The sequence below is a fragment of the Rissa tridactyla genome, chromosome 1 (assembly GCF_028500815.1).
Source record: "Rissa tridactyla isolate bRisTri1 chromosome 1, bRisTri1.patW.cur.20221130, whole genome shotgun sequence".
Taxonomy (NCBI): Eukaryota; Metazoa; Chordata; class Aves; order Charadriiformes; family Laridae; genus Rissa; species Rissa tridactyla.
The window spans coordinates 20,826,127-20,854,033 of record NC_071466.1 but is presented as its reverse complement, the minus strand read 5'-3'; the positions used below and the strand labels follow the sequence as shown (position 1 = coordinate 20,854,033).

Below are 27,907 nucleotides of genomic sequence, written 5' to 3'. Positions count from 1 at the left end.
CGTCGTTCAAATGTTTGTGGCTGCTCTCTAAGTCATCCCTATTAAACAGCCTGTGATTTAAGACTCAAAAAAAAATATATTTAAAATGAAAAGATATTTCACTTCATCTTAAGAAACCTTAATTCTTAGTTAGCCACCTACTCAATGCACTGTTTAAATGGTGTTAGGTACAAGTTTCCCTGCTAAGAAAGTGCACCGTGTCTCACTGAAGAAGTAGCTACAAGAATCAGTTGATGTATTATTTCTTTTATGATGTTGCAACAGTAAGAAATATGCTATAGAGTAGGTTTTTTTATGAACTCCCCACTTAAAAATAAATTTAAAACTGTTGCCAGCATGCAACTCTTTTAGTGCAGTTATGATTAACGTAGCTGCCATAAGGACACATGCAAAAGAAGTCTAATGTATTAAAAAAATATTCAGGACAACATTTGTATGACTGGAGGCTACAGCAACACCTCCAAAGAAATACATCTGCATCAAGCCTTTTGCCTTACAATTATGTTTTCTCTTTATTTCCACAAAGTGCTACTCTGTAGACCTGATGGTTTTGCATTCTTTTCAACTGGAGCTGAATTCAAACACACACAGTCCCAACAACTGGAGACACAAATCTTTTCAGAGCGCTCAGATTTTCAACATCAACAAGAAATCACTTAACCAACACACAAAAAATAACGTAGGGATTAACCATTTCAGCTTTTTTCTCATCTGATAACATATATAGTGGGGAAAGAGAGAGATTAAAACATCTGCTCTGAGTATGGTTTCAAGTAATTGAGAATAGAGAGTACTGAAAATCTGAGGCAACTTGTTTTTTATTTAAACTCTGATACCTCCCGAACAGAGAGTATCCCATGCAGAGCAGGAGTATTTACAAGCAGTACCATGCCAGAAGTGCCACTACATTGACAAATATTTGCAAGGCATCTCAACCTAGACAATAGGACAGTATTTTATATATTGATGTGTTTAAATTTCCTTTTTGTTTGCCATCTTCAGTGTCATCTGGTTCACTGAACCTCCTCCCACAACTGCCCTTAGGTAAGTTCAGACAGTAGGAATTTCCCCTAAGACAGTAACGACTTCTAGAAATAAAAGGTAGAGGACGGTATTACAACACAACCTATAGACATCTTTACTGTTAATTATTTAGAAACAACAATTCAATTGCTTGAAAACAAAATCTTAGCACCAAAAATTCAACTAATGCAGGAATGGAAGGGGCAGGCAACCACTCCATAACAACTTTGCTGCCATATACCGAAACACTTCCCAAACAAAACCCACAACTATAAAATTCCTCAGAAGATTTTTCCTAGTTTCTGTGAAAGCTGGGAATTTGTAGAGGGATGTTTTCAGAGGATGCTGTACCTCTAATTACAGAGGAAACCAAAAAGAAACCCTCAACCCTAATGATCCAGAGGGAAAAAATAAAATAAATACAAAACCTGGTGACTGGTTAAATCCCGAGCCCAAGAGCAAAATGCACCCCTGAGGTATCTAACAGACTTTAAACCATCCTCAGCAATGTATTTTAACTTCAGCCTCCAGGGAAAGCAGAAAGAAGTCACAAACAAAATGAACATTAAAATGTATCATTATTATATTAAAATATATTAATGCAATAGATATACAAACAACTTGCTACTAATTTTAGCCCTAACTTAATGACCTGATCATAGAAGCCAAACCAATTTATCTCATTATGATTCCTTTAAATGCAGTTTACTGATACAGTTTTTAATAGCCTCTCTGACCACTTGACCATGGAAACAGATGTCACTGGTATGAATTAAATTACTTTTTAAGACCATTTTCACCTAATAAATCAACATTTTTGTTCAATGACAGCTGTATTATTAGTATTAGCTACTCTGAAATATTTTTTGTACAAGAAGAATGTGTAACACCAGAAGACTTTTGATTTGAAAAAAAACCCAGCCTGCTACTGCCCAAACTAATGCTTACTATTGATTTCTACAAAATTAAAGTCTATCATCAGATATAAGGAAAAAAAAAAAAAAAAAAAAAGGAAAGCTACATTCAGGTTTTCTTTTTAAAAATGCATTTAAAGAGTTTACATAAAGTCAGGACCTTAGCTCCATCAGCAGGTTAGGACAGAATTTTTCATTGTAAATAACTTTCAAAGATACAAGGGGTGGGTGGGTGGGTGGGGGGTGTAACCAACAAGTGAATAAACCTCAAAGTAGTGGATATTGCCCAATCGTTATTAAGAATATTCCTGTGCAATCTGTTCTGCTGCCTTTTAAAAAGCATTCCTAGAAATGACAAGTCATGAGGCTGCTTCACAAAGGAGAAAGTACTACAATTTCAAATGGTATGACTTCTCTGAAGAACTTCAAAGAACCATCTTCCAAAGGAAGAGTCCAGAACGTTTCAGGCAAAACAGTCAAGGAGAAGTTATAGCCCACCAGCCTCTATCCTCTCCTTCCGATGTACTATGGAAACTGCCCGTCCGTATCCAGAGCCTCCAGACTATATGGCAACTTAACTCTCCAAGTAAGACTCTATTATGGAGGTCAAGTACCATATTTTTTTCTATTTTGCTGGACTGACATGGTGACATGCAAACTTCACTGCCATAACTCAGGCAATAGTGCAATAAAAACGTTGGCAGTTGATTCATGACAAGTTAAGAAGGCTATACAATATCATACCTGGAAAGGATTTAACACATTTACAAAAACATTTGTTGTTTTCAAGAAGCCACCATAATCCCTATCTGCGTTTTCAATCGTAATCCACAGACATTTGAAAGTCGGTATGGTTTGATGCCAAATAATTGACAAAGCTGTTGAAATTCTGATACCCACTATGTGACAACATGGCCTGGAAGGCACCTTTGGAAACGCCTCTCAAAAGGAAGATGATGTTATCAGCAACTGACCCGGAGGGCAGTGCCAACTTGCCCTAGCCTACAGTTACTAATCAGCTGGAAAAAATGCTTGTCCCATCATCACATATCTGCATTGCAATTTCTTAAATTCTATCTTTACATTTTCTCTCTTTTTAAAAGCCTTTTCAGATAACAGAGAGGAACAACTGTCAAGTAAGCAAGCAACTAGCCTGGCATTTGGGAAAACTGGCTCAATTCTCTGCTCCAGCCAAACGCTGGAAACAAAGCGTAAGGAATTCACTCCGTATCTCCCTCTGTTCTTCGCTTGCACACGGGAACAGAAGTAAATCCTGATCACAGACTGCTGTGAGGAAAAACACATTAAAAGATCACGAGGCACTCAGTACTACAATCACAAGGTCTGCAAAATTTAGACAGGCTAAAATACTGGATAACAATTTATTAACCTATCTGAGTAGCACACATAGGAACAGCATTTCACAATTCAGAGCTAAATGACAGCTTAAAATTTCAGTCCGTGAAGACTTACATACTACTATTTTAAACGAGGCTTTCATTCATCGCAATGAGTGTTCTAGAAATACCTTCAATTAGACTAAAGGCAGACTCACTTCATTTAGCAGCTCGTTACAGTGGGAAAGCTGTTCTAAGGCCAGTTTGTTAAATATGGCTAGAATTAGAGTGGACATCTCCCGCTTCTTCAGTAAGTTAGGCGGTTGTTGGTATTGCAATACAGACAGTGCTTTATCACCAGCCTTTGCTGCAACTTTCCAATAGGCAACTCAATATCCTTGCTTACAAATATCATACTTAAAATGCATGTGTTATAACAACAGAAAAATTGTAGCTGTAATGGTTGATGGGCAAAGAGACTTCTGTGCTGACATCTTCTGCGATATACAGCAGTCTAAAAGCAGTGACATGCAAGAACTGACTGAAAATATTTCCAGCAAATGGTGAGGGTTACAGATGAATAACTCGAGCAGCTCTAGATGTATTTGATGTTTCAGGCTGCCAATAATTAAGAGCCAGGAAGACAGTAAAATGTTTTGAAAAGAGGCTGTATGATTTTGTTTGATAATGGAACACAAATCAGGGCTAGTAGCTCATCTTTTAATACCATCTATAACACTATTTTACTCTAGTATAGAGCCTGTGATTCAAATCTCTGAATAGTGCTTGATCTAAAGGTGCCTTTCAAAGAATGGTACTATATAAAAACAACTTCAAAGGTGCCAGGCATCTTACTACCAAAGGTAATTTTAGAGATCAGTATGCCGCGGGACAAGGTATGACTCCTACTCAAAATCACCACAAAGACAGCAGATCAAACGAAAAAAAGCAAAGCCAAACTTGAAAATTTCCATTTCTTGCTGTGTGTTTGAAATTATTCTCTTGCACATATTCTGGATATAATTTCAAATACCTTCCACATTGAAAAGATGTGCAATTTGTTTTGAGGTCTAGATGATACACATTAAAAAAAAATAATGGTAAAACTGCTGGACAACTCTATTTGCAACATAAAACTTTCACCATGGCCAAATCATCTTTGTTCAATAACACACATAATTACAAAATACTCTCATTTGGAGACTTCTTTCCAGACTTCTGCAACCAGGAAAAATCCTGCTGCCACCACTTGTTCAGGCAAGTGCATCCTCTTCCTCCCCAGACCCCGCTGCTCAGGCTGTAGCCTGAAGACACGCAGAATAGGTGAAACCAAAAGACTGCAGCAGCATTGTTCACACACAGTGAAAATATAACGTTTATGAGAATTAGTCATTTATTATGATGAAAATTTGCAACTTCAGGCTTAAAATGGGGCAGCAAACAACAGCATGATGTGCAGGAATCACTGTACTGGACTGGAGAAGGAACTAAAACCCAATATACAACAACCCAAGCTGGCTAGAAAGCTTACACTGTACTTTGCCTTTCTCTGGAAGCTACTAAGCAGAAGCTAATAAAAGAGAACAGCAATGAGGACTGAGCAAATCACTGCCCTCATTTCTACCTGTTAATTAAAAGCGCTCCACAGACAACCCCGTTCAGACCAACACTGCTTCTGTTCTGCCCCGTCCAGGAGTTCTCCCTGCCCTGCTGCAAAGTCACTTTGCTCCACCTCATGTCTCCAGAGGGGCTTACAGACCTGCTCCGACACTGGCACACCATTCCCAGTCTGGAAAAGGCTTCACTAGGCATTATCCTTGAGCCAACAGAAGCCTCTTGTGTCAGCCATTACCTTTGTTCTGACTATCATAAACCCGACCTGAGTGATTTTTTTCTGATTCCTCTTGCTAACATCAAAAGTTAAAAACAGGAAGAAGTCACATCCTTTAACATGGAAATCCACCCTTATATTCACAGTTTTTAACACAAGGAAAGCCTCTAGAAGAGTATCGGTCTCAGTTAGTCACAAACTGATCCTTGCATTAAGTCAACACCTGCTTATTGAGACATATGAGAGCCTTGGATTACACAGTAATTTATACATACTAATCGTCTTTTAACCATCTTTTAACAGGTGCAGTGATATTTTGTTATGTATCTTGTAGGCAGTCATACAAAGGCATATCCTTCCAGAAGTCTGACATATTTTGATGCTACTGTGAATGCTTTCAGTGACATAGAAAAAAACCCAAACACTTTTACATACGCGGTCTGCATTAATCTTTCTAATACTCTTTTGTGTTCCTACCAAGAAGCCTTCCAGGAGTTTAATTCACTCAGTGTCTGACAGTCAAAGCAATTAGCGATCTGTAAAAATATGAACGATTTCACCCAAAGACTGTTTTTGAAATGCAACGCTAATGAATTACACAGGGAATTGTCTCTCGAATGCCTATCAGAAAAAACAATACAGCAGATTTTCTTAAGCACCTGGAAAACTATTCTCATGGATTTGTTAATACTCAATTATGTCAACTCCTTTTTAAGCAAAGCTAATTAACAGAATTGGTCTTTGAGTTGGTGGATCAAAAGTCGCTAATATTATCCGCACAAATCTCTCAGTCTTTGTCTCCATTTAGGTGTTTTCTGAATGTTTTCAGTATCACTGGCATTACCCATCATAAGAATGGAGACATTAAAAAACAGTACAGGAAAAACTGGAGCGTGAACTTGCAACGACTCCTCACTGACTACCCATAAAGTGCTTTCATCCCATGGCAATCAAAGCAGACCACTCTCAGAAAAACAATGGCTATCTAGCCTTTTTATGAACAAAGACTTTGCAGAGAGCAGCCAGCACGCTGCAAAGTATGACCCCAAGCTTATTCCTGACCAGTGTCCATAGAGCAACTCCTTAAAAGAGAAATTAAATACAAGAACCTGACTTTTCTTCCATCGTATGGATGAACTCTGCATTCACAAGCAACAGAGGGAACTGGATGGAATTGCCCCACAAACACACTTACTAGAAAATTTGTTTTTGTGATGCAACACTGTAACGGAAAAAGTCCTTTCACCAACTATTCAGTGCATCATAAAGTTGCACACTTCCGATAAACTTCTAAGTAAATTATCTTCAAAGTTCATAAATAAAGTCTTCCTCTCTCGAGGCCCAAACAGCGGACCTCCCTTCTGCCAAGGGCCAAGTCCAAAATCCTAACCATATGACCCAATTTTAAAGACATGTCAACTTTTGACAGACTTCAATAAAATTTTAAACACATGTTTTTCAATGTGACACCATTTTCTTTTTTTATGAACTCTGAGCTAGAGTCTGACCTGATAAACAGAGCAGACCCAACTGGCAGAATTCAGCATAAAATTGTTGCTGATAAGATCATTTAGACAGCTTCCCAGCCTCTATTTTTACCTCTTCTAATTTTAGCTGTTTCTTTGCTTTACATCTGTCAACTGGGACCTTTATGTAAGTTTTGTATAATTTCACTGGGAAAAATGCAACTATTTAAAGAAAGAAAATCTCATATGTAGCAGTGTAGTGCTAAGACACGAGTTCTGGAGGAACAAGCAGGTGGCACAGTCATTTTTTCAGTGCCAGATTTAGCTGCTGCCTCCTATCCGCTCACCTCCTACTGACTGAACACTCCAAGGTCTAACTCTAGAAGTAGAAAGACTGGAGGAAGGAACCAAAACTGGGTACGCTGTTTAGGGAAGAAATGGAAGGGTAGGTGGAAAGAGATACTTGGAGATCCCTAGGCCAGTTTCCCACACAAAGTGGTACTATCACCAACACTAGATCAGGTCAGCTGAGGCTTTGTCCATCCACAAGTTCAGCTCCTTTACCCTTTCCTTATAGGTCATGTCCTCTAGACTCCAGACCATCTTGGTAGACTCCACTGGACCCTAACCGCTTTCTCCACATCCACCCTTAACTGCAGAACCCAGAACTGGACCCAGTATTTTGGATACACAAAAGCGAGATATTAATTTTCTCATTCTGCTAACCATGCGCCTTCCAATGTAACCCATTTTGCCTTATTCACACTCGGCTCATATTCAACTTAGCATTCACCATAACCCCGGCACCTTTTCAGTAGGACTGCCAGTCAGTCCTCAGCTGGCATGAGCACTTCTCCTGTTGGACTTCATGAGCTTCAACAAATAGACTGTTTTTTTCATTCCAAACCTCCATGGCTTCCAAATGAGAAATGTGCAGGAGGCAGGGCCAAAAGCCTTACTAAAGTCAAGGTAAATCACATGCACGACTCTCCACACGGACCCCTTTGCAGTCACTTCATTACAGAAGGCAAACAGGTTGTCAAGCATGATTTGCCTGTTGTAAATTCATACTGACTGTTCTTGATTATCTTCTTGTCCTTTACATGTTTGGAAATGGACAAGTCTCATGATCTTCAAAGGGATTGGATGAATATAGTCAGCCAACAGATCCCCAAGTCCTCTTCTTGCCTTTCTTAGGGATGACTAAAACATGGCCTCTTTCCAGTCATCTGTGACCCCACCATGAACATGTTACACTTCTAAGTACTCTCCAGCCTGTTGTTCCCCCATCATTGGCTCTCATTCTTCCTCCCAAATCGTATTTGTACACCCAGAGGTCTGGGAGATTACTTTGCTTCAACACAAAATCAGGAGTTGGGTGCTTCAGCTTTTCCTTATTGTTCATCACTAGGCCAGTCTCCTTATCAGTCATATTTTCCTTGAACTTCCTTTTGCTTCTAGCATACTTAGAGCCTTTTAACTTTTATGTCCCCTCTAGTCCTAGCTCGAGATGGGCTTTAGCCCTTCTTTGCCCCTACAACTCCAAGAACCGAAGCAATACATGTGCCCCTTTCCACTTCCCATATACTCCCTTGTTAGTTTTAGACACCAATACGCTCCTTGCTTGTCATGATGATTGTGTTTAGCATGATGTTTGTGAGCACTGTGCCATCAAGAAGCATAGGTTGCTACTCATCCTCTTCCTCCTGCCTACCCTCCATGAACATCCTGTGACCACACTCAAGTCACATGCACTGTCTGGCCAGGGCTCCCCGACTCCAGTCACACCACAGTCCTGTGTCTCTGCTGGGATCTGCAATGCTTCTTGTTCCCCAAAGCGTGAGCATTAGTGTACAGAGTGCTGATGAAAATGAAGGCAAATCAGAACCAGGAACAAGAAAATGCTTAACCAGTAAATATGAAGACACCCAGTAAATGTGATGTAGCAAAGGGGGAAGCACACATGAAAAACAAACAGATCTGCTTTAACATGTGTGGGACCAACACTTAATAGCGTCCCCAGGATACTTTTCAGAAATTAACTAACAATGTCTGTTAAGAAGCAAAACGGTGACCTTAGCTCATAACCAAGAAAGAAAAAGAGCAGAGACCTCAATAATGTCCTCTCTCTCTTATTTATTAGAGGAAATAACCACTTGTGAACAAGTCAGGAACAACCACCAAAAAATTTCGGTATTTGCAAAAGAAAATGAAACACGACAAAAAATCATTTCGGAAGCCTAGAAGATAAAAGTAATGTCCTTGGAGGAAAGGGAGAGGAAAAAAAGTAGTAAAAGATACAATCAACACAGCATAAACATGCAAGTATTTATGCGAATAATGCACAGTGACAGCAAATGCAGCTTAGCTGTGGGGTTTTTGTTCAGCTCAAGCTCAAAGTGATTGACACAGTCAACCTTCAATAAAGATTTCTGGGTATCAGTGATACAGGAGTGTGAAAGCAAAGGTGGTGTAAGGGTTTACTTCTGCACAAAATGACTGCATGAAAAAAGTCATCCTAAGTCAGGCCAACGGTCCTGTGATAGCAACCACACCGAAAGTTTAGACACAAATGACGCAACAGAGGACATCCAGAAGGGTGCTTCCCCATTAACCTTTCCAGCTACAGCGAGTAGCAGGTGAGGGTTTCCTGAAGCAGAGGCTGCATTTGGGCAGCTATGGAGCACTGACACTTCCCTAAATTTGTCTGTTGTATTTTTAAACACAACTCAAATTTTAGATTTCTCATTATCTAGTCACAAGATGATCTAAAACATTACTATATTCTGTAAAAATATCTGTACGTATTTACTTTTTCATTTCTTTCCATTTTTAATTTTCCCCGTTTCAAACGCGTTGTCAGTGCACCCAACAGGCTGCAGTGGCGCACGTCTTCCTGTGGGTTTAACTGTCTGCTTTCCAAGATGCGTACAGAATCTTTTACGGAAATTGCTCAATACATTTGTGCATCACCTTCTGCGTCTGTCGCACTCACTCTACATCCAGAGAGGGGTTGCCCAGAAATGCAGACAGTGTTTCAGACACATCTTCTGTTTTGTTCTGTACTTCTTTCCTAATCATTCCTTTGCTGACCACACCTGAACATTGAGCTGACATTCTTTAAGAAAATGCCATAACTGCTTAACTTTCAGAACCATGACTCTGAGCTGCAGTACAAATTCAGACCACAGCCTGGTTAAGGAGCATAGCTCCCTTTCCTTCACAATTAAGACATGGAACAACATTTCAAAGAATATCAGTCAGTTTTTTATTTTAAAACTCGGAAGTCAGAAGAGGTAAAAAGCATCACTTTCAGTCAAATTATCAGAGAATCATTCATATTTGAATAACCAACCAGGGAGAGAAAGTGAAAAGAAGATTCCATGAAACACAGTGACTCCATGCAGAAGGCAGAAACAGAAATGAAACAATAGTATGTTTCTTGTAGAGCTAAAAGAAAATCTCAAACCCTGAGAGAAGAAAGAAAGCATACATTAAATGGCACATCTACTAACATATGTTCTTGAAGTACCACCAGTCCAAAAGTTCTTGAGAGCACATTTTCAGCACTCCAGATCAAGCCCCAAAATGTATGTCCTTTTACAGTAAATTCCCTTCCTGCAGTAGCCTTCCTATCTCAGAAATCTGCACAAGGACATTTAAAAATTAGCAACGAAGAGGGAGAACAGGCTACTGAGGAAAAAAAAAATTAAAAAAAATAATCAACGTCCACTTGCTCCTTCTCTTGTTTGTAAAGAAAGGTTTCTTTCTTGTGCTCTTGTGTATCATTCTCAAAACGCGGAAAGGAATAGCGATGCTCCACTGAAGTCACTAAAAAGTATACCAGGTCAAGTCTAAGATACATCTCAACTTCATCTACTCCCAGTCAAGAGAACTAGCCTCAACCTGTAAAGTCTTAGTTGCTCCACCATGTGAAGCCTCTGAACGTTGGTTAAACTTGCTTATACTTTTGCTGTTGTGCTTTCTTAATTCCTCTGCGGATAGTTCCGCTGAAATAGGCATAAAGTTTAGAGTCTTTCCAAGGTCTATGAGACTGGTAATGGCTTACAGGGAGAGAAACAGAATAAGAAAAGAAAAAAGACTTTTTTATGTTGGTGCCTTGCAACACGCCTGTAACGTATTATTTTACTTACACATGCACCTTCAATTTTTGGCTGACTTTCATGATGCTTGTTATCACAGCAGCAAAGTGCTCTTATACAGCCCTTCACATCATACCTAAAAGATTTTGTTTTTAATGAGGTCATGATGGAAGTCAAGGGAGGGCGCACAAGTGCCAAAATGTTCAACAAGGCTCTTTTTTCTTTTTCCTAATTCAGTGAAGCCAGTTTCCAATACTTGTTTCACCTCTTTAATGCCACGGCATCCTTCTTTACGCTGCTTTTTACTTCTGGGTATAACAATAACAACACAGTAATTTTGCCACTCTCTGAAGCTGTGCCGTTCAGGAAGGAATACTGAAAACAGGTACTGAAATGAAATACCTGCATAATTGTGACTAGCAAGCTGCTAAGAACCTTTGTGGGTCCAAGATATGGCTAGAACCATTACATTAAGTTTTTGTTTGGCAACTGTTCAGTTATATTGTCAGAAGTAATAATAAAATTATTTAATGTTACTGAAAACCTAATATATAAATAGAAGTGTTCCTAAAAGCAAAACTATACAAAATAACCTTTTAAGATAGCAAGTTGGGAAGCATTTTCCGATACTGCAAATGGCTAGTTAACACGCTAAGATTTTACCATGAACAAAGAGGAAGAGCAGACTTGAGCTGGGAACCTAGTACTGTGTATTTGTCCAAAATAGGTATGATGACTACACGATTGACGGCATAATCAAAACTCCAAAACAAAGTGATTTAATAAAATGTTCATACCTCAAAGCCGATAGAATTAATTTGTAAAGAACCCAAAAACTTACCTAAAGGGACATCTTTAGTCGGAAAAGAATAATTGAGAATAAAGCTAAATCAGTCACTTAGGTAGCACTAAGCACCTACACCAGTACCTCTTCTTTGAAAGCACTGAGCAAACATTAATTCTTTGAATATCTTCACTTTTATACACACTATGTTCATTGTAGCTGCAACAAAGCACAAGAATAGCTATTCCATGCCCCTAGCACAGTTTTCTAGCGCTGTACAGAAGGCAGCAATAGCTCTCAAAATAAGGTACAACTAAGACTGACCAGCACCTACAGATCTGTGTTCTTCATGTACTCATTCCATCCATCTCTTCAGTTTTCCTTGCTGCTGCTCAGGAAACTAAAAGCTAAGCTCTAGGAGTATAAAATATCCTCTGACCAAAGTCTGACAGATTACGCTCTAGGAAAGATGTATTCACCTACAGCCGCTGCTTTGAGAAAACCCCACTTCCCAGCACTTGCTCTTATTGTGTGCTCAGACCGTGATCCCTGCCTAATCCCTCACCGGCCAAACCAGCTCAGGGGTAATTATTCCATTTGCACTTCTCATTGAGGTACACTAGATTTCATTCCAGTTAACCTTTCTAGACATAACAGCATGACGGAAATGTGGAAATGCTTGCAAGTCTTGACCAGGTATCAGAAAAACAATACCAGTGAACTTGAGAGTTCTTCTAAACTAAGTATGAGAACAATTCCACCTGAGTGATTTTAAAAATTAAATCAGAATAATATAATATTAATCAAAGAAGTGGGTTACCTTTTGTATTATTCATAGAATTTTGCCACACAAGTACCTGGGAAGGATGAATTTCATAAACTTGATGCATCTCCTAAGTTAGTCAATATCTTGAACAGTGATAATTACCCTAAGCACCACTTTTGTAGGTACGTGATCTGCTCGAATATTAGGTGATGGGAAATAAAAAAATGCTAATAAATTTTGACATTTTTAACAGCACATGAATTATCAAAGAAAATGGACTGGTTGAGATTGCCATTTAAAATGAAGCCTTATGATCTTTATGAGCTTTCAGCTCAAATAGCCACTCATGTAAATCATGTCAATGTAAGTTGACTGTGACTGTAATTAATCAATCACCTTACCTTGTCCACCCACAATTTCTCTTGCTGAAAATTTCAAAGCTTTGGCAGATTGTCCAACAAGAATGAACAGAGGAGAGCAATATACTTGTATTAACCAAGTCTAATCCTATTACATGCTGTTGACTGATTTTTTAAAATCAATTCATCCTTATGAACATCCATGTGAAAAACTGATTTCTGATATAATATACTGAAATAGTGTACCACGTAAACAGTAACCTAAAGATCAGGCATTAATGGAGTACTTCATAAAACTACCGTGTTGCTATCCATATAACTACACATAGAAAAATCAAGTAGCAAATAGGATTAGAATTGCTCTTTCAGCTTTTCATCAAAATTCTTCTCCTTACTGACAAATGCTTAACTTTCCTTATGCTATGTTACCGTTATGCTTAACAGTTATGGTAGTAACCGTTTGCTTTGCGTAACTGCTTACAGGGCAATTCTACTTATTTATAAGTATTTTCCACAAAGCAAACGGAAGACCAGTGTCAATGTGCTGTGAAAGTGTAGTAACCCATTTTTGAAGATACGGGACCAATTTTTCTCCCATGTCACAAACAGAAGGGCACTTGGTGACCTCTCATTAGTCTAAGGAGTCAGGTGACTATATTTGATATCTACCACCATGTGGGCAATGGTTGGAAAGTTCTGCACAAGAGAAGCCCAGAACAAGTACAAACCCCTGTAACTACAAGGTCCCCTTCCCGGCTGTTGCTCTAAATGTAAAATAACGTGAGAAAAAAATCCCAGATAACTATAGATATGTTTCAATTCCGTAGTAGTAATTTAGAAAATCTTGTGTGGGAAGACAACTAACTTCCCCTTCGTCAATAAAACTGAAGTTCAAAGACAAGGGGAAAATCAAGTACCAAATAAAGAAGGAAGAAACTGCACAGACACAAAAGCGGAAATGAGACTACAGGCAAATCCCGTGCAAACGGCAAGGCAGGCTGTGATTATCTATGACACAGAAATCACCATTAACATCTGGGCATCAAGGGAGTCACCACAAAGCAAACCTATTTCCAGATCCCAGGGAATTTCAGGCACCATGAAAAAGACAAAGTGTGGGTAGGAATGCCGCAACACACTTTTGCAAGACCTGTGCGTAGAGTTCAGTGCGTGCAGTCACCCCAGCCGCACACTAACTCATACACAAGTCACAGTTCTCAGCTGCAATACGGCAAACTGCACTTCCCAATCACAACAGGGATGGAAATGACACCACTAAAGTTAAAGAACCAAGTTAAGAAGCCCAATCTCAAATGTGTGACCAACAAAGCATTTGCAAACGAATCCTTCGTTTTTACTGTGGCATTAAAAGGACTGTAGTTTCGATATTTGTCTGTCAGAGTCACAGGACTTTCACTGATTTACTATCAGAGTCCCACCAAAGGACTTTCACTGAATCAGATTCACAAATAATCGAAATTAGTTATTTTATTGAGAGCAACAGTCACAGATTCGAGATTGCTGTTGATAAATTCACTGACTACAATAGCACTAATTACTTAAGGTTAATATTGCTAGCAAAAATAATGATACTACAGCAACCCGGGGTAACATTCCCCAGAGGGTGAAAGGCGTTCCTGCCTGGGGTGGAGGAAGAGAACGCAGCCCGTCAGCTGGTCCGTCAGGTATCAAGTTTCTTCTCTCCCAATTTAACAGTCATTTTCTCCATCCTTTTATCCCCAAAATTACAAGGTTTCCCTCCCCTAGGTGACATGTAGTATGATTTGGGTGGAGAGACGAGTGCTACAGTCATATATGTTTAGCATGATCTCTAAAATCTTCATTAGCATATACAGGGGTGTCAACTTTAATATGCATTTCACAGGTAAGGAGGCAAAGGTCAATTACCAGACATGGCAGCCTCTCAAGGAAACAAAGAGCTACACAAAGTCTCTGTTATCTTGATTTTACTGTCTCTGCTGACGAAAAGCAGGGCTGTCCTGGCTCCCCAATACTACCCCGTTATTTATGTTTCCAGTGATAGCCGGACAAGCCTTCACTCCCCTGGGTTGCACAAGAGATAGCAAAGCCGGTCTTAATTGCTCCTTGAGCACAGAGACTTCACCTCATTATCCAAATTCCACAATGGCCTTCGATCAGCAGCTCTTACATTTAAGCATAAGCTTTGGGAACAGCACCCATGTTCTCCGGGTCCAGCTTCATGCACACATTCTGACAGTTTTTAATGGCACCTGCACAGGGTGGACAGGGTGGGAAGGGGAGGAAAGTGAGCTCAATCCTTTTTTTGGGCCAAATCCACACTGTGTCATGCAGTGCGGCGTAAGCTTGGTTTCAGAAGGAATTGCACTTCGGAGACTTTTCCCTATGAAGAATAAAGAGCTGTACTTTCTTATGTCAATCAGTTAGGAAATGTCTTAATATCTCTCCTCACTTGTCTTCTTTCTCTGTTAGCATGTTTTTTTTGTGTTTTTCCTCATGTTTTCTGGACCTCTTTCTACTACATCCTTTCCAAGCCGAGGGTATCAGAACAGCACATAGTTCCACAACTGCACTGAGGCTCCCTGGATTTACACATCCCAGAGAAAACTTTAAATAAAAAACCACCAAAAACCCAACAACAAACAAACCAGGCATCATGGGAGTCCACGCTAGTTCTAGCACAGTTTACAAGACAATTTATATATCAATGTTTCTAGTCCAGAAGAGAACTCACATTTCCTGGATCCAGCTCCTCTTTGCAAAATAAGTGTTAGCAAAGAATGAAACCTGAGTATTCTGGGAAATACAGTCAAAAGACACAAACGTTTTGGGTGAAAAAAAAATAAAAAATAAAAAAAAATAATCATTAAATGCTAGAAACAAGGATGTTAGCAATAGTCCATCCCACAGTTTATGAGTACTTGTTAGTTGTCAAAGGATTTTTTTAATCCATGTATCTATCGGGTGGCACGCACACCATAAGCAAATGAAAACACCTAATAGCTGGAAAATGTACAGTCTCCTCCACCCTACACTAAGCAAACTCTGAGTCGAGGATCTGGCTGAGCTGGAAGTGCAGCCGAGCAGACTGGGAGAAACAGAATCATCTCTCCTGATCCGCACCACTATATTTATACAGCAAGGGACAAGCACCGACAACTTCAATTCTGGCTTTTCTTTGCTTACAGGTAATTAGCTTTGAACCCTTACTGATGCTCTTTTACTAAAAGGTTTCTTGTGAGAAGATAAATGTGTGCAAGGAGTAACTGAGAATGAACCTCTTCCAGCTCTCCCTGCAATGAAGGAATGGTGGGACTGGAAAATAAAAAAATAATAATAAAAAAAAAAAAATCAATGTTTATCCAGCAGTACTGGAACAGCTCGGCCCAGCAAAATATAACCAGTATGTATTTTTCTGAAGGAATGTCAGGAAAATATGAAACAGTACAAAAAGAAGAAAAAACAAACACACACACAAAACTTCTCCCTAAAAATACTATGCACATTTCCTAAGGCTTTGCTCCCAGACAATGCTATTACCTTTCTTCCTGCTGTTCCCCATTCCTTCTGCTCTTAGTTTCTACGAGGCAGAAAGTAACCAAATAGCAGTAGCAGCTTGAATTTAGCTCCTTCAGAAGAAACAGAAAAGGGGATGAGGAAACAGCAAGACATATGAAACACAGGAATCCTCAAAAAAAATTTCATTGAAGACAAGAGAAAAAAAAAAAAAACAAGAAGGAAAGGAAACATTAAACAGAGGAAAAATAGAAAATAAAAATTGTGTGTTGCCTGAAGGAAAAGAAACCTCGAGGGAGACCTGGAGCCAACACAGAAAGACCCAGCTCCTAATGGACTCCCTACAAAGAGAAGGCAGTGCTCCATTTGGGAAGTACAGGGCTCACCAGACTCCTCGTGCAGTCTGTAAGCAACCATACATGTTAGTTACTTGTTTGGCATTTCCTAATACCAAACTGATTGGTTTATCAAAGCAGCTGATAATGTAACAGAACAGAAAACCTATTACAAACACTTCACACTGTGGTAAAACATGGAACACTGCACTCCTGATCAAGTGTATCTGGCAAAGCAGGACTCTGACAAACACTAAGTCTTTAAAAACTCTCTGGAAAAAAAAAACAAAAAACAAAACCATATTGAGAGTCATTAAGAGCTTTTTCCTTTTCTTCTAATGCTCAAGTAAGATTTGGTATAAAGCAGCTGGAATCCCGGTGACTGCATGACCCCTGAGTATTCTGAAAAAACAGCTGTCAGAAGAATTTTAAAACGTTGGCAACTGCAGCACTATCAGTCAGAATGCAGATAATGGTTTTCTGATTGCACAAATCAATTTTCATCACTAGTAGCAATTACGACTGCTGAGAGCAGCTATAGCAGACTACGTACAATACTGCAAGCAACACATTCCAAGAATATAAACAGGGGGGATGGTAAGAAAACAGAGCTGCTTAATTTAAAACTGACTACGATTCCTTACTGCATGAGGATGTCAGCATCAAACACATCTGAAAGATTAGCTCTGCTCATCAGCCAATTAACTCATTCTTAAGAAGCTCATACCTGAGATATGCAGCGAGGTACAGTCCCCGTATCTGACGTCTATAATCTAAGAAAGTTTCAAACACATAAGGAAAGCTGGGAAGTGGCTTAGAGTAATGCCAGAACAAACGAAGATGCGAAATAAACAAGTCTGAACAGTCTGATACAGCTTACTTGTGAAATGCAGCCACCTGCATAATATTTCTACAGGCAGAATTGAGGCATGTGAATACACATGCTTTTTACAATGGAACAGAAAAAGACCTACCATTCCAGAAATATTTTCCACTTCCTAAATAAAAGCTTTGCGTGAAAACTGCTGCAAGCCTCAGATCATTACTTCTGCATTGTCTGGGGTTTCCCACATCTTCAGGATTGGGGGTGGAGGCAGAAAAGAGGGTTAAAGATCTCCAAAAGTTCAGCTCCAGACTATTCGACTGTACTGCGTTGGTTAAGGCATGAAAGGAGTGTGGTGAGGCAAAGAGAACAAGAACATCACACTAATAAACAACAACTTGATTTGCTGCTCAAAATGCATATGGAACAGCATATGAGCTTGGTGTAAAGGCTTTAAGTTTTTTGCTTTAGAGGGAGAGAAATTTCAAATATTGGTTAGTAGACATTATTAAATAGCAGCATAGAGCAGATTATCATTACAATTAGCTTCATACAGTGGCCTGTTTACTAAGATGACAACACCTGAAGGATGGTTTATAACACTTTAGAACAGTGCTGTTCGTTTTGTTGGTTTTTTTCCTTCTCCCTGCCCCCTTCATTTCATACTGGTGGATGTGCTGCTCCAGCACTCTCCATTGCTTCTTATTCCTCGGCCAGAACAAGGCAGGGGCAAAGTGACCATTTGTTTTCTGCTCAGACTGCGGCTGTTGAGGAGGGCAACAAATAAGTGAAGAAACTGATCAAGAAATTTTAGAAGCCAAGAAGAACAGACGCTGCTCATTTACATATAAATTTCAAACCACACTGAAGTGGATAGTTATGTTTAAATTGTAGACTGGCCACCTTTACAAGAGAGCATATTCAAAAATGAAATGCTTACATATTGATGGACAGTGATCACAAAGCAAAGTCCTGGTGCTCTCTCCTTCCCCTATTTAAGTTTACAGAACATGGTGCTATACAGTTAGCATGAAAACATTCAATCAATGCTGAAATGGAAATCTGAAGCAGAGGTGGGAAGGTCTTTGCCCTTCAATATATCCCTTTGCACTTTGCAATGCACAAAGAGTTCTTGTCTGGTTTATTGCATACCTACTGTTTTTCTAGATACATGTATTGAACTGAAATATGTTGCTTGAATTGATGAAGTGTGTATTCAGACGGAAAAAATGTATATAAACTTAGCTACTGGGGTTTAATCATTAGCCTCAGAAAAGCACCTGTGCAAGACTAGCAGAGCCCTCATATTGCTTTCCCTGTGCTCCACCACACTGCCATATGCAGGGTGGAACCTGATGGTGGAATCCTGCTCCTAATATCCACAGAGACAGGCAAAGAGGAAAAATGAAGTGGAATAATATATACCTCCCGTGTTCAAAGGGGAGACAGAGCCCAAGCAATGACTGAAGTAACCACTTGCTCACTTGCTGATCCCCACTCAAGAGCCTGGGTGGAACAGTGCCAAAGCACTCCTTAATTCTACAACTACCAAGAGTTACCTGTAACTATACAATGCAAATAAATGATAACAAAACCCATGAAACCCATGTAATTCAAGAGGAAGAGAGAAATGCATATATGTTGGCACATACCTATTTCAATTCACAATCTTGCAATTTTGATAGCCTAAGCCTTTAATAAAAAAAATACTGAGGCTTTTCCCCCCAATGACAAAGTATTGTTGATTCTGAAAAAAGCAAAAATGTTAAGTCTTTAACATCATGAAAGCTCTGATGCTCAGCAGTGGAAGTCCAAAGCTCCTGTTCCAATGCTGTCAAACTTACGTGGAGTTTAACCTAGCTACTGGAGAAATTTCTTCAGTATGGTCCTATAAATTTAAGATAATTTGCAATCAAGTAAGACGATAACCTTTGTGTTCCCTAACATACCAGAAATCCTGTCCCACTGCTCTTACAAATCCATATTATGTCTTTCATCAAAAGCTCCCCTAGAACTGCAACCCCCAAAATAAGAAAAACAACACAAGTTTAAAGAAAAAAGAAGCTTCCTCTCTTTAACATAAATTTGAAAGCAAACACAAAGCAAAGCACAGGGTACAGGTATGTCAGACACTGTAATGAAGATGCATTTGTGTTGATCCACTGTGCGTCCACCTCACCCCAGCAGACCGTTAGGGGATAGGAGGGCATGTGCAAGGACCACAGCCCTCCTAATCTAGGCTTCTGCCAGGACTATGAAGGAATCACTTCAGCGACTGGAAAATCATCAGCTTACTGTGTGTTGAGCAGCAGGCTGTCATCACTTACCACATATGATTAAAAATAACAGTTGTGAATATTATACTCACAAAATTCAATTGCTATGGCTATGGCCAATTAGTTTAAATGGTCAATCTGATAAATATATTTAAAATCCTAGTGTGTTGGTGGCTGCAATGAAAAGGATCACAGAAGCGTGCATAATTGGCAAATCAATCCATCAGAATCCTTCCTTGTAACTTGTTCAGGGTTATGATACAGAAATACTGGTTCAATCATACACATTCTTAATTGCAGAAAAGGCAGGACTTATTACAGCTTTACTTAAAGCAATTTAAGTGTTATATTAACTGGAATCATCAACATGTTATCTTCAAAAAGCAAAATACAGGTAACATTTGCATACAGGCACATAATACCCAAGACTGTAGAATATGTTGATTTTAAAAATATTTCAGACTACAAGTAGTTCAGAATCAATGATTATTTTCCAAGTTGAACTTGAAATCGTGGTTCTGCCTTAAGAAACCTGTTTGAAATTACTAAGTTAGTAGGTTAAAATGTTGATATTCCAAATTACTCGTTTATCCACAGAGCTTCTCAAGGAAATTCAAAACAATACAAACGCAAACTTGTAATGAATAAATAAATAAAACTACTTAACAGTTTTTGTGTATGTGTACAGAACACAAGAGCTAATAGACCAGAGCTACTTCTAAACAAAGGTAAATTAAATTGTTCTAAGCAAGAAGTTTGTCTTAATAAAAGGGATCTAACTCACGTGGTAATTTCAGTTGCAAGTTCCCCACAGAAGAAATACTGGAAGATTTTGTACCTGAACGGAAGTATCATTACTTCATTTTTTGCTGTTCTTTGTGGTTTGCAGAATCAAGCATATATTGACAAAGACCAACTTTAAAGTCCTTTGCAACCATCAAACAGCAGTGACAAGATGTAGCCTGTCCTGAGGCTATATCAGGACAACATAACCCTCTCCTGAGGTCTTCTATGAACAAAATAAACTCCACAATCTCTACTATCCTCCAGACCACCAGAAGGAACTAGCCCTGAAACCCTGCTCCAGCTCCAGAAATCACAGGGAACTAAAGCAATGGCTCCTCAAAACCATCCATAAGAGGGTCATGAGAGGTGATCCAGAACCAAAGGACCTTCACCATTAACCATCAGTATGCAGGGCATCCCATAAGACTTTCCCAAGAACACTTAGTGATAAACTGATCACAGGGATTTGAGAGCCTGTATTCACAGGAGGCACAGACCAAATCTTCACTCCTCTAAACCCCTTTCTGCGCTGGAATTACTGTTCACATCCACAGTGAACCTAGAGCCTCCAGCCTAAACACCAGGACACAGGCTAGATCTCAAGGAAAAGAAAATTCAAGGCAGAAGCTGTCAGATAATAGAAGTCAGTTGCAGTAACCACAGGAACGATACCAGTGGATGCAGAATTTTCATCATATTTTAAGGACTATATTTCTCCTAGTGAATTATTAGCAACAGCTACCCAAGAGATCTGACACTGTCCCTTTCTTGTTTGAATTTGCCCACATGATGCAAAGATTTCTTGAGCTACGTTCAGCAAGTGTATCTCTAATCTCCTGGAGAGTACTGAAGATTAAAAGAAAATAAGAGTTTTTAAGTATCGTTGTGGTTAAAATCCCAACTGAGCATGGCACAAAGTGCAGAAAACAGAATGCTATATTGAGGATTATACCTTGTAGTGATGTGATACAGGCAGATATCAATGCCTGAATCTGTCACATCTTTAAGTATGTGCCTCCTGCTCGCCCAGGTGTATTTTGTAGATGTGCTCACATAAATCCCTATGTAACAGAGCAGAAAGAGTGCTAACTTCATTGTGACTCCATGAACATCTTAAGTTTATATATAAAGTATATCAAGTATATATTTTATAAACATGTAAGATCTCATACACAAGTACTAATTCCTCTGGGAACAGCAAACTATGTTGGGGAGAGAGCAAGGGAGAAAGAGAGGACATGAGAAAAGTTAAAGCATACTTATTATCCTGCTGTTGCTGTTGATCTTTTAATACTCTAAAATTATTCAGCAAGAATTCATTCCTATGAAAAAGTGCCCCTGACAACCGAGTGCTTGGATGTCTCTCAGAAGAGGTCAGTTTTCTGGCCTGGTAACAATCCCCATCTTGAACTTCATTACAATGATTTGTCCTCTTTCTTTTCTAAAACAGAAAAATCCTCTCACTAAGGAGTACATGTTCAAGCTGGATTTCCCTAGGTTTTCAGCAGGCTACATTTTTCTTATGGACCTTGGATAAACAGCATCTGGTCTGCTAGTCAGCCCTTTTTCATTTTTTTCTGTTTTGCTTTGAACACCAGCATGGCATAACTGCTATAGGATTGCCAATGACTGAACTGATGCACCAAACTGTCATGACTGAGCAAGTTTTATCTCCTGGCACTGCTTACAGATGCTGTCGGAACTATTTCTAGCAGATACTGATAGCTTCTTTTAGGGGCTAGTTATTATTTCCTGCATGATGTTGGGAGCTGATAGCTGAGGATCACAAAGCACATCAGTGCTGGGGTGGGAAACAGCACCTTCTCCTGACTCCTGCTCTGCTCCCCCATCCTGAGCCACAGACCTCTTCAACTGCTCCTGGAAAATGTCTTCCCTACAAAAATTATTTTCTTCAAAAGAAACTAAAATCTTCCTCACTTTGTAATTCTTAACACATCAGTACTAAGGCATCAGGATAGCAAAACACTAAACTCAACTCACTAAAGGAGAACAGAGTCCTGTTTAGCTTCATTGCAGCTAACAACTGCTTGCAGGGCACAGACCTTTAAATGCTGGTTGAAAGCTAAAGTAAAACTCTTTTATGTACACAAAGAAACCAGGATATCATAGATTACTAGAAGAAAAAGAGCAAAGTCAAGAGCGGAGCACTGCACGGTGCAGGGACATCCTGCTTGAGGCCAGGGGCTGCCTTCACCAATAGCACCTCGGAGCAGCCGTCCATGTTGCTGCTGCTTCTGCACAACGCTTTATACTTCCTGGTCAAAAGACAATACAGTTACCTAATTTTCTCTAGACCATCTTCAAGCAAACAGTATCAAAATTTGTTTGAGGGCCTGATGACTGCAGTTTTATCAGTACCAACTTTGCTTTTTTTGTCTTAAAATGCTGCACTTATAAATATCTCATCAAACTCTCCTAAACTGGGAGACAATTAGATATCTGATGATAAAAAAATACCCCCCTCCCAAACTAAGTTTCCAGTTTTTCTTCAATATAAATCTAAGAGAAAACTTCTTTTACCTGTTTTCACAGCCTTTTGCACTCAAATTTAATTAATGGTCATAAATTCCAATAAATACATTCTCCAAAGCATCCTGTAAGAGCCCTCGCTTCTTACCCAGTTTATTTATTGCATGAGGATGTATCCAAGGTGGAGTCAATAACACTGCAGCTACCTACTCATCTAATCCCCTGCTCAAGCACATTCAGCAGAGTGTGCCAGAATCCGGTGGTTCAATTCCAGTTGCAGGGAGCCTGCCCCATCTCAGCGCAGAGAAGGCTGAGCAAAACCTTCCCTGTCATTGCTCTTGTGGCACCAGAGGAAAAAAGCAGGAGGCCCATCTCTCCTGTGATCTTTCCTTTTTGTTGGCATACAGGCAAAAAAACCTGCACTCATACAAGGCATTAAAACTTTGAAATGAAAGAAAAACAACTTAAAATGGGGGTACAAAACTGAAGGAAAGCTGTTATTAAAACGGGTAGTCCATAAACTATAAAATTATAGGTAGAGTAAATTAAAAATCTCAAGAAGCAAAGATTCCTGGCACAGGAAAGGGATGAACATGTACAGGACAGAGAAATCCTAAAATTAATGAGTATCACAATCCAAGAATCCAAGATTAAATTAAGACTAAATCCACAAGTGTATGGTTTAAAGGGTGAAAAGAGATAAACTGTAAACCATAAAGTTTTAGTTCCATATAAATTCCCTTTTTATTTCGGAAAAAACAGCATATGTTAAGAAGAACATCCCAGGCTCTGTCCACTCAGTAACAGGGCACAACCCACAACAGGACAACAAGAACTGTGTGAAAGCAGAGATGCAAAAGTCATAATTGATAAATTGGTGTTTAGAATGGGAAAGTAAATTGCCATTCTGGTCACGTCAGACCCGGTGGACGGCATACTAGTGAAAGCTAGTAAGTAATACTCTGTAACCCAAGGAGTTTATAAAATGACAGAGATGCAGTTAATAAAACAAACAAGCAGAATAAAGCAGATAGACGTGGAACAACAAATTATGACCACAGCTGCTTTGCAGCGACTGGCTGCTCATAGTTGTTGATCTAGACCTTTTCTCCAGCTGCTAAACTACATTAATAGAGCTTAAAATACCTTTTCTGCTTTTTTGGTTCTCCTTATGGCTTTCTCTTCTAAGAAAATGCTATTAATTGCCAAAGGAGTTTGTACGGCAGAGTAAGTGGGTCACAAGTCATATTCTGAAAGCACTACTGAAAAGGCGAATATTTTTAAACTCCTGATTTAGGGAGCATATATTTTCTAAACTAGTTTCTGTTTCAATACTTTCTGTGTTTTACTGTTTCCTTCCTTTTTTTTCTGGGTGTCTCATAGGAGCTGCTTGAGTCATATCCCACATGGACTATGGAGAGCTTCAGCTACTGTGGTTTCATCTCCAAGATTCTGTAAAGCAGGGAGCGTTCTTAATTAATTCCTCAGACACCCAGCAGACGGAAACTGCCACCTTTATCTACCGTCTACTGCTCCCTTCCACTTCCAGGCGCGAACGGCCCGGCTCCAAGCTGGCAGCCTTTCCCAGCAGAAGCATTTTCCCTGAAATGAGGCCCACTGGAAATGACAGGACTCGACTGCACACAGTTCTGGCAAAAATAGCCTCTGAACAAGAGAAAAAGCCCAACAGTTTTCATCGAGGAGACATGTCAGCTCCTGAGGCTTGCACCTTCTTGCAGAGAGTGAGCTAAAGGCTTCAGGAATAAAATTAAGTCAAAGTAATAGCAGGTTTGCGCAGTCGGTATCTCACAGAAAGCATATGCCAATCTCTTACTAGACCAGCACTAGTCAGCTTTCCAAGTGCAAGTGCTGCACGGAAGAGAGACAGAGGTGCATCGAACTGGGGCTTTGTCTTGTGCAGTTTTGGGGGTGACGCCCTGCATTTAACCCATACTGTACCCACGGACACACAGCACATGCACAGATCATTCCTCAACAGAGATCAGCTTCAGTCCTTCTCCAGCAGGACAGACAGATTCATTTGCTTGGCAAAGAATAGGATAGAAGTACATCAGCAAGCAGATCCATTTGAAAGGAATGGGTTTATTTCTCCAGCTGCTAAATAACATGACATTGGGGGTTTTTTTTATTCCTTGAAAAGAGGCAAAATTAACAAGCAGCATTTATGAATGTGATACAGCCTGATTCGATCAATGTTTTCTCCCTATATTAAGGATGTTTGTTAATCATTCATTCCATAATTTTCCTAAAATGCTTGCTCAATACATTAAAAAGCATGCATCTCTATACATTCAATTACATGCAGAAAATTTCTATTGCTTGATTGGGGAGTCACGATGCCAACAGCTCTGATAGCTTGCCATCTCTGAAGACAGAATCATACTTAATACTTAGTATAACTAGGCTTTTCATCTTAAACTGTAATTACTTTCCACTTCAGAACTACAGAATGAAGCATCTTCCTATACTTAAGCCTCCCAGCGCACAGCCAGCTTGCAAAAATCAGACAAAGAACATTATCGATTTTCTCAAGGGAGTAAGATATTTGCTAACTGCCAAGAACTACCAAGATCTATTCATGTGTAGCATAAGGAGATGCAGCATGAGAAATGACACACATTACTCTGTCCATATTCGGGAAAATCATTGCAGATGAATGAAATCTTAGTTCATCACAAACCAAGTAATATCAAAAACTAGAGCAGCCTCTAGGAAATTAGTAATGTGCATATAAAGAAAAGGATAGCAAAGGTTTTATCTGTGGGTCTAACAAGTGGAAGGAATAAACATCGATGTAATACTTGCTGTTTAAAGAAAAGGTTCAGCAGAAACAGGCTTAAATGAGATTTGACCAAAAAAAAAAAAAAATCTCACTGCCTGTAAGTTATAAACATGACCAAATATTCAGAAAGAAAAAAATAATGGCATCAGCGCTGCAGCTGAAATTGCAACTCACTTGATATACAGAATAAAGAGGCTGCAAGTCCAAAAGGCTTCCATACATTTTATATATTTATACATACACACACATATTCATGGCTTCTCAGTATCCTTCCACATCAGAGCAAGGGAGTAAGAAAAGACAAGCAAAGGGAAAATGCCTTTAAACAGTCACTAACCACAATATTGCTTATTAAAGAAAGGAATAAAATAATTAAAAAACAGTTTCAAACCCACAATCAGTAGTTTGATCAAAACAACAAAAATCCTTACCTGTGCATTCTTATTCCTCGCTTCTCTCCTTGCTGCTTTTTCTTTTAGCCTTTTCTCCTAAAACAAACAAGATACACAGTTTTAAAGCAAACTCCTGGGTGGGTTTTTTTTTCATTTAATATTTTAAGATTAAAAATATCGATGTGGCTCAAATTTAACACACACACGACATATTGGTGGTATTCACCCTACGTATTCCTGATGAAAAAAGATAAATAAAAAGATCTGACTGAGATATTACTCATTTTTCTTGCTCTTAAAGGAAGTAAAACTACAAGAATGATTCAAACTCACATTTTACCTTCACCGAGATTTGTTACTCTTAAAGGAATGATGCAGCTAAGTATTTTGTCAAAGTTAGTATTTGTCTCTAAAACACGGTAGTTAAAACGGCACTGAGATCCAACTTTTCTTATTTCTCACTGGCTTAATATGAAATGCAATCCCTTTAACAAACTAAAATGATAATTTTCTTAACTTCAGAATTGCTAAAGCAACCGGGGAGCGAAAGCTAAAATGTGTTCTCCCTAGCTTTCATATCTCCATTATTAACAAACACTCTACAATAGCATTTGCTTAGTAATTGCATCAATTCAGAGAACCATAACATTAAGATCCCTCCACCAAAGGGATTCTGCTATGGGAAAATGAGCAAAATGCAATGACAAAATTCATACAAAGCTGCCTGCCAGATTTCTGAGCGTACAAAAGTTCAATTTTTAATTCAATTGACATTTATTGCTTCTTGTTTGTTGTTCTTCTTGGGTTTATTTTTAAACCAACTGAAGGATTATCTCTAATTTAGACTCTGTCAGGTCCTTGCAATTGAACATCCTTTAAATTATCTATTTGATGAGGTAAGGACAGAAATTCAGGTGAGGCCATACGTCCCTTAGAAAAATCACACTGCTCCCTCTTTTTCTTTTGTCTTCGTGATACTGATGACAACTGTGTCAAAACTTTTTTATGCTAGCATAAAAATGTTTCCGGAATACAACTCTCCCAGTTTCTTTGAGCAATATAGGCCATTCCTGCGTCAGCGCATTTAGAACCGAGTCCCCATAAAAGGGGACATTACTTTAACATCAGTCCAGGGACAGCACCTCAGCACAGAGGAGGCTGAAGACGAGTCATATTTCAGCTCACTCATGGCGGTAAGGAGAAAGCTACGACTCCAGCAGTCCTGGTGCCAAAGCATCACAATGATGCTACCAAAGCATATTGGTAGGTACCACACAACATTGCTTGGAAAAGCAGCACGTTTGAGTGAAAACCTGGGAAAAGGAGAAAACAGCCGCCAAGATTTTCAAAATTGGGGTCTAAATTTAGTTTCTTTTGAGCCATTTATCTGGTATGTGTCATAAAAAAAAGTGAAAGAGAACAGAGCCAGAAAGTAACACGCCAGATATTACAAAGCAGGATAAAGCAGCTTTTAAATTGGATAGTCCAGAAGATTTTAGATAGAAAAATTCTATGATTTATGAAAAGACAGTGTCTTAACTACAGCCATAGGCTTACGCCAATATAGGAGAAAAGTTCCTGCTCAAGGGATTTACAACAGAGCACTGAAAAGACAGCTATGAAAGCGGGAGATTGACATAATGCCATAGAAGACGAGTACGCCAGACAGAATAATATACATAGGTCTCTGAAGAACGGTAAAGACACAAAAAGATTCTAAAGTTAACAGGTACAGAGACTGAAATCAGGAGTACAAAAGAAAACGAAGACAGAGCAGCAATGAACAGGAGATGCTGTCAAGACCTTTTTATTTTATTTTTTTTTTTGAGGGAGAGAGAGGAGGGGATTTGGTTCCTTGTCAATGAAAAACAAAAGCAAATTTTGCATAGGGCGCATCTACATT

General features: G+C 39.2%; 1 protein-coding gene across 1 annotated transcript in view; it reads right to left on the bottom strand.

Moving 5' to 3' along the window:
- DDX10 (DEAD-box helicase 10) overlaps positions 1 to 27,907 on the bottom strand; it is a 190,018-nt gene that overhangs the window by 33,453 nt on the left and 128,658 nt on the right. Inside the window, exon 16 of the mRNA XM_054193646.1 lies at positions 26,044 to 26,100. Coding sequence (XP_054049621.1) covers positions 26,044 to 26,100 — 57 coding nt within the window. The remainder of the gene's footprint in view (positions 1 to 26,043; positions 26,101 to 27,907) is intronic.